Below are 14,599 nucleotides of genomic sequence, written 5' to 3'. Positions count from 1 at the left end.
GGGTTTTAAAAGGATCCACTCCGCTGCAAAGAGCGGCATTCAAGCTATGACCCACCAAGTGGTTTCATTGTTATCAGCTCTGGGAAGCAAGGCTGGGCTGTGGCAATCTGCTATCTATGCAGATGCACTGTGGAGACATATCGAAGTGATAACAGAGAGAAGTAGGATGGTCTGGTGACCAGGGTACAGGGCTGGAGTCAGGACTCCTGGGCTTGATTCCTGTCCATAAACTAGCTGTGCTGGGCTATGCTGAACATAGACACATCAACAAATAAGCTGCCGTGGGGCCAGCCTGTTAGTTACACGTATCTCACCTGTCACATCTACTTGGTTAGCAATTGTGGCTATGTTCAGTTTATATCATTATCCAAACTACTGGAATGCACCTTATTTCTTCTTTCATTCCCTCCTTTCTCTTCCAGTTTTACTCCTCCTTCGGGCACTTTTCCTTCTTCATTTCCACTCCCAGATTTATTTAATTTTCCTCATTTTTTTCTAGCTGTTCCAAATTCTTCCCATCAGGAAAGTGACACCGATTAGACCAACTCTCCTCATGTGTCTCTTTCCTCTACTTGCCATCACATCGCAGGCTGATTGTGCTTCCCCAGTTAGTCTGACACCACTGACAGCATTTAATGCCAAGAGCCCAGCCGCAGCCCACACAGACGATACTGAAGGGTCGCAGCAGCTTGTAAAGAATCATCAAACTCTGACTGTAGTCTCTTTGGAACAACCTGTGGGTGAAACCCACAACCATGATTCTGCTGCCCCCAAAGCAACAAAGACCACTCGGGAGCTGTAAGAAATTTAGGAGAAAATAACTTTGAAAAGTCTCTATCTCCTGGTAACTGCGGCGTGCCCAGAACCAGACAGCGACGTGTGTACATGTACACACATGCTGCAAAACACAGCTTCTGGGCTCAGCCCAGGGAAACCTTGGCAGCCAGCCCAATAACAAAGTCAAGGGTAGGCTGGAGCAAAGTTCATCACTGTTCCAAAGCGGGACAGAATGCATTTCCCTGGTGGAGAATGCACCGAGTAGTGATATATTGCATGGACAGCTCTGGGACTTCTAAGCACCAGGGGGAGGCGGACTTCTAAGCACCAGTTTCCCAGCCACTTGGCCTTTGGGCACCTATTGTCTGACCTTTCAAAGTGCTGCGCCTACTGGCGCACCTTTCCTAGGCATCTTGCACCATGTCCTGTCTGCCCTCCATGACACTGGGGCGGAGGGGGGGAAGGATGCAGTTGGCGGCTGCATTCAGTTCCATAAGGCCAACCAAATCAAATATATTGGACAAAACAACCCAGACTGGTAGGTGGGACTTTCTGCACAAAGATGCATTTTCTGGCCAGTGGCAAGGCCTCAGCATAGCAGTGAAACAAAGGTGGGGTTTGCTGGAGGTTCATTTGCAGCGGGCCCTGTTGTGAATCATCTTTGGGGATTGAACTGGGGACCTCCAGCACCATATGTACCACTTGTTCTAAAGGACTCTAGCTGATAGCTGTAGTTCGGTCATTCTCTCAATGGACCAGCCGCTAGATCAGGTCCCTTTGTTAAACATGACATTTAATAATCATTTGCTAACAGAAATTACTAAGTGTCTTGCTTAGGGGCACTTTTGAGCTTGTGAAAATGTGGGTCTGATGCTGCTTGTTAAACCAGATGGACATACAGAGATGGACACATGCACACACACACATTCTCCCTCTTTGGTAATTAACCTCACTCTTGGCCTGTCATGACCCCATTATGTCAGTGATGCTCACTCCCAGGCCCCAGAGTGACATTTCACTTCTCAGTTTTTGGACTAACTCCCATTGAAGGGACACCACAGACACCAGTTTGCCTCCTGATTTAACTTTCACCTCACATATTATTTTCAAAGAGACTATTGATTGTGGATGCCTGAGTTAAAGGGACCTGATTTTCAGAGGGGGATGCTTGCTTAGCACTTTCTGGAAATCAGGCCCTTTAAGATGTCTCAACGTGAGGACTCAAAATCACTGGTCCCTGTTGAAAATTTTGGACTTAGTGACAAACAGAAATTCTTTATCTACCCTGCGCTCATACAAAGCTTTCGGGTCATGTAATCGAGTTTAGCAGGAGAGATCCTTTCCCCCTGATTGTCTGAAAAGCAGCCCCCTCTGCTATCTCCCAGAAACATACACTAAAGCCTAAATGATTCTGAATGGGTTAGAGCTGCAAACTGGAGAAATCTGGGTCTGACTGTCCAAAGAACAAGGACCAGGAAATCAGGGCAGAATACAACTGTTACTTCTGCCAATCCAGACCTCCAAATGGGCTTTATGGCTCAGATGTCACCAACCAAACCTCATCACAGCCCTCAGGTGCTCAGAAACTATGCAGAAGGGGCTGTGTCAGTAGATATATCAATAGACCCTGCTCCTGAAGTCAGTGGCAAACTCCTGTTGATTTCACAGGGATGAGAAAGAGGAGAGTTGCACAATATTTCACACCAGAACAGGACAAAGTAGCCTTCTCTTAAATGAGATCTCCTCTTTCTCTGTGTCTGTTAGGAGATGCATGCATGCCTCCATGGGACAGGAAACCCTCAGAATCAGGGAGAAGGTGGATGCACTGGCTCTATTTGTGGGATCACACTGAAAAAGAAAGTAATACTCCTAAATATAAAAATATCCAGGGGGAGGGTGGCTGGAGAAAACACCCCACGCCTGCCCCACCAGCCCACTGGTTAAACCATGGAGCAACCCCCGTCTCAGCCATTTTTTGTTCCTCTGTCTGATTTTTCATGGACTTAAGGCTGCTTTTCAGTTACAAAGTGCTGTTTGCTTTGGGGCTATAGTGGCATTTCCTCCAAGGCAAATGTTGTAGAAAGTTATGAGACTGACACCCTGGGAAGGTTTGGAATTTTATCTGGTAAAAGTTGCAATTTACCTAGGGACACATCGGCAAAGTTTGTTCGAGATACTCATAAGAGTAATTAGAGTGCCCTCTGTCCATACAAAGTGGTACTACCAGACTCTGTTAATGAATCCTTGAGATCTCCAATCTGGGGGAAGCAAATATTCCCCTGCATGGGATGTCTTGAATACTACAATCAGCACCTGAATTACTTGGTGGTGAACTTGGTACATACAGCCCACAGAGCAACTCCATCCCCCCCGGCTCCCGAAGTCACTAACATACCCGCCGATAAGATGATAACATTGTTGCAAATAGGGTCTATTTCTCACTTTACACATGCACACCCATATCCATCCGTTCACCCCTTCACACCCACTCATGCACACACCTACCCAGTTTCCCCATTTAGGTTGGTGAGGGTGGATTAACATTGCAATCACCTTTCAGAGGCAGGCTGTACAATTCATTTTACACAAGTGATGTTTTTTAGCAGTTTGCAATAATGCAGTCCATGGTTTGGGAGACACTCAAACACACAGCTTTGATGCAGAGTGAAAATAAGATAATTGGCCAGATTTACCCCGGCTTGTTTTGTATGTACTGGGCCAGGTCCTGCCTTCTTATAAAGCTGGTTTTTGGCATCTGTTCTGAATTTCCCTTGTCAAATATTTCCATTAACAGCTGATGTCTGTGACACTTCTGGGATTACCAAGGGGTCCAGTGTGAATCACTATCACCTCTTCACAGCATGAGAGAGCCTTATCTGTGCCCAAAGGGGAAAATCCTCCCGTGCTCTGCTCCCAGCTCTGCAAGCCCCACTCCTTCCCATTGCAGGCTAGCAATTAGCATGTGCCACCTTGTTACACTCCAGTGCCCAGTCCCTCATCTTCTGGACACTCTCAATGTACACTGATCTGCTGCCTCCATGGAAGCAGTGCACTCCCATCCACCAGCCTCCTCTCAGTTCAGAGCTCTCTTCAGCACAAGGCACTGGGTCGCGTCCACTGTAAAACCAGACAGAAGTTTATTTAGCACAGCTTAAGATCCAAAATGGATGCAAGTAAAAGGACTGGAACCACCAGGTTACAGTGTTACATTAAATATAAAATGCAGTCGAGAGCCTGTACTTATTAACCAGTTCCCTTCCAATCTAATAAAGTATTTTTCACCCAGTGGTCAGTCCTAACAGCACTAGGCCAGTCCAGAGAGGTGGGATCCATTTTTCGTGGGATGCTCACACTGGCAGAATGTCATCTCCCAGGCTGGGCTGGGTCCAGAGATGTTGATTATTCTCACTCTTGACTGAGTTACTTGAAACCCTCCCCATCTCAGGTGACATTTCATCTCCAACAGTTTGAGACCACAGTATTCTACATTTTACATAGCTCTTAAAACCATAGCTGTGCAAACCTCTCACAACAACCATGGCGATCAGCTAGTTCTTAGTTTTCCCCCACTTTGGTGAAGTTTCATGAAGCTGGTCAGACATAGGTGTAATGCCTACCTGGGCATGCTAGGGCATGTTTGGGCATGCCTGTGTTACAATGGCACAAGATGGAATTTGTTCTCCTCTATCTGGTAAATCCTATGGCCTTAAATATCATGTAAGTGTAGCAGAATCACTCCGGGGAAAACAATAACTGACCTAATCCTACATCCAAAACTCAGACCAAAATCCAGCCTTTTTCTGAGGTTGAAAAAAACTAACTCCAAAAATGTGAACTTTTTTTTAAAACATTTAGCATATTTTCCGGGATCAGAGCAGAAATACCTCAATTCTCTACCTCAAGCATTGCTCCTCTGGTATTTTCTATTCAGATGCAGTCAGAACATGCTGGAAATCTCACAAATGAAAAAGCCTGCTTTCATGAGATTATCATTTTGATCTGAGAGAAGCTTGATCTACTACATTTAGAAGATTTATTACATTTGGAGAAGCTGAGGACTTTCGCACTCTATGGCTGAACACTCTAGCAAAGTGGCCATGAGACACATTCATTGAATTAAAGCACTCAATTCCTCTGAGATTTGCTCATGAAGAATCTTTACGGAATTTTCCCACCGTTTCCCCTCTGTGATGTTTATTAGAAAGAGTTATAGATTTTTTACCCGTTATTCTATAGGCTTTTTCATGTGTTCTCTTATGGCAATTTCTCACATATTCTTGTCAACTGTACTAAGACCATGAACAGACAAGAGCATATTTGTAATAACTCCTACCAGCCTTGGGGCCTTGTTCACTTTCACAGGGTCTCTTTTAGGTGAATATAATGATCCAAAACGTGTCTACTGTGGGACTGCAAAGCCTGAGCTAAAAATTTTGGCTCCCTCCTCCCTTTTTTTTGTCTTTTACATACTTGCACTTTGCAAATTTTTTGGGGGGAGGTGGTTTTTTTTTGATGGTTTAAAATTTTTAAAAAGTGAAAACAGAGAATTTGTAGTTAGTGAAATAAAACAATTTCCTACTAGTGTACTCTTTTAATTTTAACAAAATCACAATTACAAACAATTTGGGTTCAACTATACACTGTAATGAAAAACCTTAGTGTCTTCCAGTGTGCCCAGTTTTTTATAAATTAAAATAATTTATCTGAACTGAATTTTTCTGGTTTTTATACTTGCATAGTCTTTTAATAATTCAGTAACCACGGCACTGACGCGACACGGAGATTGGCGCAAATGGCACCTATAGGGCGGCACAATGCACACAAGTAATTGTGATTCCTGATTTAATTAATCAATAACCATTACTGGAGGTTTTTTGATCTTCATGTATTAATTTTTTTTCCGTACATTGGTGGATGGATTTTTCCAAAAAACAAGAAAGGTGCCCGGAACGCCGCCCCCGCAAATGTGCCACCTCAAGCACGTGCTTGCTTTGCTGGTGCCTAGAGCCGGTCCTGGCAAGCCTCTGCCAGATAGCGTCCTGCACAGGTGTTCCAAGACACCTCTGAGGAAACCACGTCCAGGGAACAGCTTACTATTTCAGTCTCTGTACATTCACTCCTTTCACCCAGTCCTGGCCAAGTCCATTTCCTCGACCATCCATCCCTCGGTATTTCTGCTCAGGCAGTCTGCTGATATCTGAACTCAGAACACAGAGGCCACCAAACTGCCCTCAGGCAGATAACTATTGTCACTCATGCCCAGCCGCATCTGGACCTGACCCAGTGATCCAGATGTGAAAATCATCATTTCTCTTTACCCTGAACCACCCAGTCTTCCATTGCTGAGGCCATTGTGAGCTGTTCTCAAACCAACCCCTTTGCTCTGGGTGGAAGGACTGTCCCTGCTGTCCAGGGCTGGCTCTAGCCATTTCACTGCCCCAAGCATGGCAGAACGCCGCTGGGGGCGCTCTGCCACTCGCTGGTCCCGTGGCTCTGGTGGACCTCCCGTACGCGTGCCTGCGGATGTTTCACCGGAGCCGCGGGACCAGCGGACCCTCCGCAGGGACGCCTGCGGGAGGTCCACCAGAGCCGCCTGCCGCCCTCCCGGCAATCAGCAGAGAGCCCCCCGCAGCACGCCGCCCCAAGCATGTGCTTAGCGCGCTGGGGCCTGGAGCTGGCCCTGCTGCTGTCACACATCATGGCTCATTTAACATATGCACTTGGAAATGTGCATATGTTAAATGACAAGTCGTTAAATGTATTGTTTTTAAAAGCATGATTTCTCATGACAAACAGGCAAAGCTCTTCACACTCCTCCTCCCCCCCAAATGAAGTCAGTCTGAAATGCTTGCAACTAACCAGATTTCAGACTCAAGAGACATGTTTTAACTTGGGAGCCTAACCTCACCCAAAGGAAAGTTACTGGTTTACAGCATAATCGCTTAAAAAAAAAAACTCAACAAGCTTTTCCAAGTAAGACCTCCAGTTCCCCACATCTCCCACAAGATCGTCAGGATTCTGTGACTAACTGGTGGAATGTCAAACAAGATCTAACTTGTGTTTGCAAATACATCTCTCTTCTCCCCTTAAATATGTGTATTAAACCCTCTGTCTGTTTCTCCTGCTGTATAGTTTGCCTAAGATAAACAAGAACCTCATGAACTATCCGTAATTCCAGAAATAACCACAAAAAACTTCATCTAAACTGATATCAAAATATATCTGGAAAACAGTCCACAGAGCCCATGATGGCACGTTCAGCCAGATAAGCACAGAGCTGCTGTTTTCTTACTATTCTTGGAGTAATAAAATGAACTCCAGAATAACATCCTGCCAAAAACATTCATCATCAAATAAGAAAATCAAATCTATATTCTCAGGAACAAACGGAAAATAACTGGTTTACACTGATGAACCAACATACTGATTTTTCGGGTTCTCATTCTGTACATAAATATTCAGCCTTCAAAAATAATAGCAATGTGTGTTCTGATCGTCAGGGTTAAAGAATAAAGTGTGTGTTGGTTCAGTAGGTATATCTTGAATAATGGGAAATAAACATGAAACATTTCCCGTCTCGGCAATTTCTATTTCCGCGGAGTCAAGAGCTCTGCAGACTGCAGAAATCCAGAAACCAAAGGTCTGTTGGAAATGTCTGCTGCAAAATTCTACAAAACTAGGAAGAGTTTTTAAACAATGTTGCAAGTTTACCTTGGTTAGAGTCAGGACCCCTGGGCTGAGGATATCCAGCCCTACCACTGATTCGCCATGTGATTGTGTGACATGGCCTTACTGATCCTCACTTTATCCGTAAGTAAAAGGTCCAGTAATGGGAATGGAGGAGCAGCAGCAAGCTACCACAGCCTAGAGCTCCCCCAACCCATATGTTCCCCACAGGGAAAGCCAAGTACACCTTTCACCCACCCTGGACATAGCCAGCTGACCTGACCTGTCCTGTGCAGGGGGTGACTTTGGACCAACTTCCTGAGCATCCCTCCTGAAACACTTCCAGCAGGTGAGGGAGTGAGGGTGGAGGAAGAGAAAAGACAACCTTATACCTCCCCTCTCTACTCTCAGGACTGCTCCTGTAAAGAGGGGCCTCACATTCTGCTCCCTCTCTCTCAAAGATACTGCCCATCTTGCTTCTATGAAGGCTGCCACTCCGGCACCAGGTTCCCTACTCCCCAGAGGATTTACGAGCTATTGGAATGAAATGCATAAGAGAGGGAATCCTTTCTAGCCATCCATCCCCATCACAGTAGTATCTGAATAAAGGCTTTCAGCTTTGGGCCATACACCATGCTCTCAGGAATCATTTTTCCATTGGGCAATATTTTATTTGTGTTCTTCTTATTATTATTTATTCTTTGCCTTTCCATAGTTCTAAGACCAGTCATATGCCTCATTGGTCACAAACACATGGCAAAAAGTCCCTTCACCATGGAGTTCACAATGTCAGCATAAGTACTCTCTGAGTCAGTCACTAACTGTAGGCAAGCTACACTCCCATCAGTGTGCAAAGCACTGACCGGTAGCACTTAGAGCTAAACACAAGTCCCTTGCACAAATCGTTGCCAGGAGAAAGGACCCAGCGCCTACCAGTGTGAATGTTCCCACACAATTTTAGTGTAGTAGGTGTGATCGGTTCTAAATAAGAGCACAATGAAACAGAGGCTTCCTGGCCTACGATGAGCTTTTCTCAGGCCATGACATTTTGCAGGAGATAGATATGCAACAAAATTACTGTTGGTGTTTCAAAATACCCCACAACGAGGGGTAAGATATTGAACTTCAAAAGCACCTGCTCTGTATGCTCTATAAGTGCTTTCAGAAGGATGTTTGCTGCCCCTTTAGGTTCATTATATGCAACTGTTAACAATAACATGCAACTATTTACAGTACAACATCCGCTCCAGCCAGCTATCCCAGCGTGTGCAGTGCCTGTGTGCAAGAAGAATGTACAACGTGCAGATAAATCAGAAGTGAGCCACTGCCACAAGCACGGATGCTCAGAGTGTGAGAGACACTCTTCTTTCCAAAAGATGACAACCTCTGATCAAAGTAAATCATTCTATTTGTGAAAACAAGAACTTTGTGTCTAGCAACCTAAGTGATCATCGGTACATTGAACCGGACACACCATCCATTTAAAATTCACATTTCTACCCAAAAATGTGTTCCCTATAATTGTTACAGAAACATCACAGATTATAGAACAAAGGGCTGGATTCTGCCTCTAATCTGTGAAACTATATACAGTTGTAATTGTTTGGGTGGGGAATTGTTTGAGAGATGAGGATTGTGGTAAGCTATTTGAAATTGATGCATTTAGGCTATATTTTTAATTTCTGTCCAGGGTGAATAAAGCATAGAGATGGGTTCTCTTTAACACTCCTATAAGCTGACATAAGTAAAATAAATAAATTAAATCAATACAAAGTCAAAATACACACAGAGTGAGCAAAGGTGCCAAAACATAGTCCATAGAGATTAGTCAAAAGTATTTCTCTGACCCCCTTTTCCTCCCACTATGTTTTCTCTGTGCGTTTAAAGGCACTTTGGGTATGGTCAGTTTCCCTGTTTCCCAATATAGTTGGTTTCCCCTGGCGAGTGTGTGAACTTGTCACAAAGCAACAGGAGAAAACAAGATTATTTTTAAAAATAGGAAACTGTGGTTGTAAATCCCCAAATGTCAGCAGTGGGCTTCAGGGGCAGCTGTCGTACCCAAAATGACTTTAATTTCTTTTTTGAGAATGATTAGATCGCAAGTTGGTGCTGTCCCTTTAAAAGAAAAATTCACAAGTAAACATTAAATAGAAATATCACTGTAATAATGGCACACAGAGTAACAGAATTACAATGCAAAACCAAGCCACCACATGTGGAAACAGAAACAAGCAATTCAATAATTTCAACCAAGAATTGCAACACTGTTTCACTCTATATGTATAATTATTCATCAATAAATACAAAAAGAAAACTGCCCTGAGAAAAAAATTCTTTGTTATTTAAAAAGGAAATGCATTTGGGGATAGTTGTCTTTCTTTCACCTTGTATATTCATTAAGGACACTCTTGCCTCATATATCCTGAATACCAGAACAGCAAAAACAAAATCTGTAAACTAAAACAGCATCACATTGTTTATAGACCATGCTGAAAATGTATATATGAGAATCTATGTCCAATGCTAATTGTCATAATCTCCCAGCACCTTTAATCTGCAGGAGGAAACCTATTTGGGGACACAAACACGCGCGCGCGCACACACACACACAGCATTACAGAGATGCAAGTGTTCCCATGGTTTCTGCAAATGAGCAAGTCCCAAATGAAGGATGCACCAGCGCCTTGGTGCTGCTGAGCAGCTAAGAAGTTTGAAGACCGACTGTTTCTTTAAACTGTAGCTCAGACCTGTAGTTAGTTAAAGATACGGGAGAAACCACAATACAGGGTATAGAGGCTTGTACAGATGTATTCATGTGGGACTCAGGAGCTTCAAACAGCTACCTCAGCCAGAAATTTAAATCACACTGAAGACTGCAAAGCACAATACACATCTTAGATATACAGAGAGTGCACCAGAGACATGCCAACTAAGTAGACAATATTTTAACCACCCCATCCTGAAGTAGAATCTGGCAAGATTTCCTTTTGCAACATTCTGGAGTTGCACATAAAGTTGCAACTGCCTGATGCTCAGAACAGATGAGTGCCTCCTGATGCTAAAACAACATGATCTGTTGCGTGTGCAAAACAGCACATAAGCAAGCATCCATCCAACTTCCGTTCTACATCAGCCCCTTCTTGCACTGGAGCACCCTGCCTGAATGAGGACTGAATCTCACGCGTGGCATTTCTCATATAGCAATAGGTGCAAAACTCAAGAAAACAGAATGAGAGCGCAATATTCTGCAGAGCCTTTTGCCTTGGGGACTTTCCGTTTGAACATTCCCTTTGGAGGAAAAAAAATAAATCAAATACTGTTCAGAAAAGGTAGCACCTACCGTGGTGTAATGCTGCATTGGGTCGCTAATATACAGCATTTTAGTCTTCTTGGTATTTAAAAACAACTAGGAACTTTCCCGCCACAGGAGTCATGGGGTCAGGGGAGGATGGAAAAAATAAAGAGGGTATTAATCGACATCCGATAATGGAACATAAAGACAAGGGCAAATGACTAGGGAGAGGCAGCGCCGGGGATGCTGGGCTGGCTACCTGTCTGCAGTTTGTTGGCTTTCTCGCTTTTTCCATCTCCCTTAGTTCTGTCATCTGCATCTAACAACAAAACTCAGGCCCACCCCTTTCTCTCCCTCATGACTATTCATTAAAACACAGGGCAGGCTGAGGCTTGCCCAATGATGTATTGGACTGTACCAAATGTCCCTACCAAGGGAGAGTCTGAGGGTCCTTCTCCATAATTAAATTCAGCTGGATTTAATTCCAAAAAGCTGCTTGTAGAGAGGATCAATGGAGCTAAAAGCCATTTGAACTGCACCTTTTATCAGTAGAATAAGGCAACTAGATTTGCACTGATGAGAGCATGAAGTGACTTTGGGATAACTCAAATACTGTGTTTCTGGAGCTGGGCAAATGTAGACACTGGCCTTTATTCATTCATTCTATCTATCTATCTATCTATCCAGCCCATGATTCAGATATATGGCAGGGGTTGTTTTTAGTTTCCTCCTAAGGTCTGTTATCCATATGACGTCAACAAGGTCTCCTTCTTTTACTCCTGAAGGACTGGAGTTGATAACAAGTACAAGGCAGAAAGATGCACGCTCAGCTCACAGGGTTACTGTTCACCATGTCTATCGCTGAAGGAATAAAGTGGGATGACATCATTATCTCTTGCAGAAGATTGCCTTTAGTGAATCAGTAGAGAAGTTCCCAGAGTGTAGTCACACAATCCAAGCTAACTAGCAACTCATGATCCACTAACCAAACAGTAAACTACAAGAAAATATTGAGAGGAAAAGTGAACACATGATTCACTAGTTGGGAAGTTCTTGACAGTTCAGAGCCACAGAATAGCTAGTTGATGGATAGCTGATTTCCTGTTTTTTTTCCCCACCAATAACTAATGTCATTCTTATCTCATTCAGTGTTCTCATGTCATTGGGTTGCCTCTTTTCAAGAAGAGATGATCTACCTATTCTTAACAAGCCTGAAAAACACTAAGACTTCCCTTTACTCAGCTATATTGCAACACTGTTAATCAATCCTCTTCCAACATGAAATCAGACTATAAGATTCCTTCACATCAAATGCAGCTTGTCAATGATCATGATGACAACAGTCTCACCTAACAAACTCTCAAAAAAATAACATTTAAAAAATAATCTTAGGCACAAACAGCTATTTGGCTGGAGGCAAATTCAGTGACATTCACTATCTGAGCCATGTTTTGGATCTGACAGATCTCTACCTACCTTGGGGTTGTGACTCTGGAGTTTCCAATTTCTGAGAACTGATTAAAATCCCTGCTGGTGGTGAGGGGCTTCAGAGGTGCTGTTAGGTCTGGATCAAGAGAATTCAATTGCCAGGATGGTCCGGGAACAGCTCATCAGAGCCAGGCCAGTAACACAGAAGCAAATGGCGGGAGTGTGGGGGATTATTGGCTGGAGAGGAGGAAAGTGGAAGTAGACACAAGCAGACGGATAGTATAAGTGTCCACAGCAAGGATGTCAGAGTCTGATTAGTGACCCCAGCAGAGTGCAGAATGATGGTGCTGGTTCCTTGAATAGTGGTGGTTCCTGCTCCACTATCTCGGCAAACATTACATTTGGGAGATAGAGATAAGCTTCTTTAATGTTCCCTGAATGTACCTCCCTTGAAGGAAGGTGAAGGTCCGTTCTCCACTGTGAAAGCCACTTGTCAGGTGAATAGGATTTGATGTACCACATTGGATCACTGGTCCATCAGCTCTGGCATCCTGCCTGCAGCAGTGACCTCTACCTGATACTTCAGAAAGAGGTGAAAAACTCACAGTATATTTGGCAATTCTGCCCGTGGGGCCCAGGTGATCAGCTTACAGCCTGAAGCGTGAGATCCGATGACCTGTCTCTTAGCATGTACAGCCACAGATGTACATAGGTCATAATATTGTCGAACTCATAATCCAGCTCTAGCATTTAACTCTAGGCCACACCACTCATGTGGCCTAATCAGGCATCTCTTCACACTAAGAAGATTTGTATCTTTTGCGTGGTCACTCAAGGACTTTTTAAACATGAAACTCCACCTTTAAAAACAAGTGCTATTATTAACCAGCAATCCCAGGTGTACACACCCAGGTATTGTGGCAGAGCAAAATTCACCCAACAGCTCTGAATAATTGCAGGAAATCAATGCTGTGGCCAAAGAGGCCCCATTTCTTTTCTGTTTTCATCCAGTAATTCATTTCTTTTACTGCTAGCTAACGATTACTGTGACATCAGCTTTGAGTGATTTAAACACACAATAATATTGCTGTGATCGCGAAGAAAACCTGCTTTTTCTCACCTGCTGGCACCTGAATAACGTCTACGCTAGAGATCCAAGTGCACAGTGCTAAGCAGTACAACGCTGAGCACTGGCAGAATTCGAGAGAGGTTCTGCAGGAATCCTGGATGCTAAAAACTGCTTATGGGTGGAACATCATCAAAGTCAGGGGAACTGTGCAGGTTCCAGGAGTGTCAGTGACAGCCCAGGGTGAGACAAATTGGTTTGGATAAAGTGAGAACTTGATCAGAAACTTCATCCAATACTAGAAACAAACCTGAACCAAATCTGTGTGCAGAGTTGAAGAATGGCGGATAACTCCCCTCCCTCAACAACACAACCCTGCCGCAGGTCCTCACTTCAGTCAGGACTGGAATCAGAAACAGCACATCCGTATGGGAAAGGCACTTCTGATTTGCCTGCACCCAGGATATGAGAAATTTCCTGACATGCCGGTTCCCAGGACATTTCTAGACCACAGAAAAGCAGAGAAATATCCAAATGCTTTGAGGCTTATGCAGACTCAACTTTCAAGCCTTTAGAGTTTTACTGTATATGAGCCATGCATTGCTGTATTTGTACATATCAGGAAAATACAGAACATTTCCTAATTTGTTTAGTATTTCTTAATTTCATATTCAAAAATCTTTGGTGCATTAAGTATCTCTGTCTATCCTTTTGCAAACCCGTGCACAAACCAAAAGTCTAACAATGTCATAAATTGCAAGGAATCATTGCTGTGCATACAATTAAACACTGGAAAGCTAGTCACTGGGAGGTCTGCCACAAATACCCGCTTACATGATCCTTTTTAGATATGTAGTAGCTCCAGAATTAGCCTGCTCTCCTCCTGAGAGACGGAAGTGCCTGGCAGTCTGAGCCAGCTGCCCAGGAGACATCTTCATGAGATGCACTTTACGCCTGACTAGACTTCATAATGGAGCTATATCTCAATATCCTTGGAGGCTTCTCAATTCCATCAGGAACACGGGTTAGAAAGAAAGCCACAGCCCATAAGCCCAGCATCAGTGGAGTTGTCCCTTGGTTTGAGACAGATTGTTTTGTGCGGTCTTCTGAATGGATAGGAATTTTTAATACACGGTGGGTCATATTTTCAAAAGCTGGCACAATGGGTGCATCTCCAAAACCCTAGTGGGTGTGTATGTGTCTGCACCGATCGGAGAACGGTTCTCCTGTTGTAACTGCCCTTGCATGTGCAATGACCTGATCTCAATATGAAAACTGCTGTTTCCATACACCATTACGGACTATTGCAGAAAAATAGTGCACAGTACAAGTATTTTGCTATGCCTTGACCACAGGCTCAATCGAAAACA

At 43.8% G+C, this 14,599-nt stretch overlaps 1 protein-coding gene across 4 annotated transcripts in view; it reads right to left on the bottom strand.

Annotated features, from left to right (window-relative positions):
- TP73 (tumor protein p73) overlaps positions 1–14,599 on the bottom strand; it is a 74,765-nt gene that overhangs the window by 41,263 nt on the left and 18,903 nt on the right. Inside the window, exon 1 of one of the 4 annotated variants that reach the window (XM_030537419.1) lies at positions 10,784–11,007. The exons of the other annotated variants lie outside the window; for them this stretch is intronic. Within the exon in view, the coding sequence (XP_030393279.1) occupies positions 10,784–10,822 (39 nt within the window). The 5' untranslated portion in view covers positions 10,823–11,007. Of the gene's footprint in view, positions 1–10,783; positions 11,008–14,599 lie in introns of those variants that run through there. 4 annotated transcript variants of the gene reach the window in all.

The sequence above is a fragment of the Gopherus evgoodei genome, chromosome 18 (genome assembly GCF_007399415.2).
Source record: "Gopherus evgoodei ecotype Sinaloan lineage chromosome 18, rGopEvg1_v1.p, whole genome shotgun sequence".
Lineage (NCBI taxonomy): Eukaryota > Metazoa > Chordata > Testudines > Testudinidae > Gopherus > Gopherus evgoodei.
This window is presented reverse-complemented; position numbering and strand designations above follow the sequence as displayed.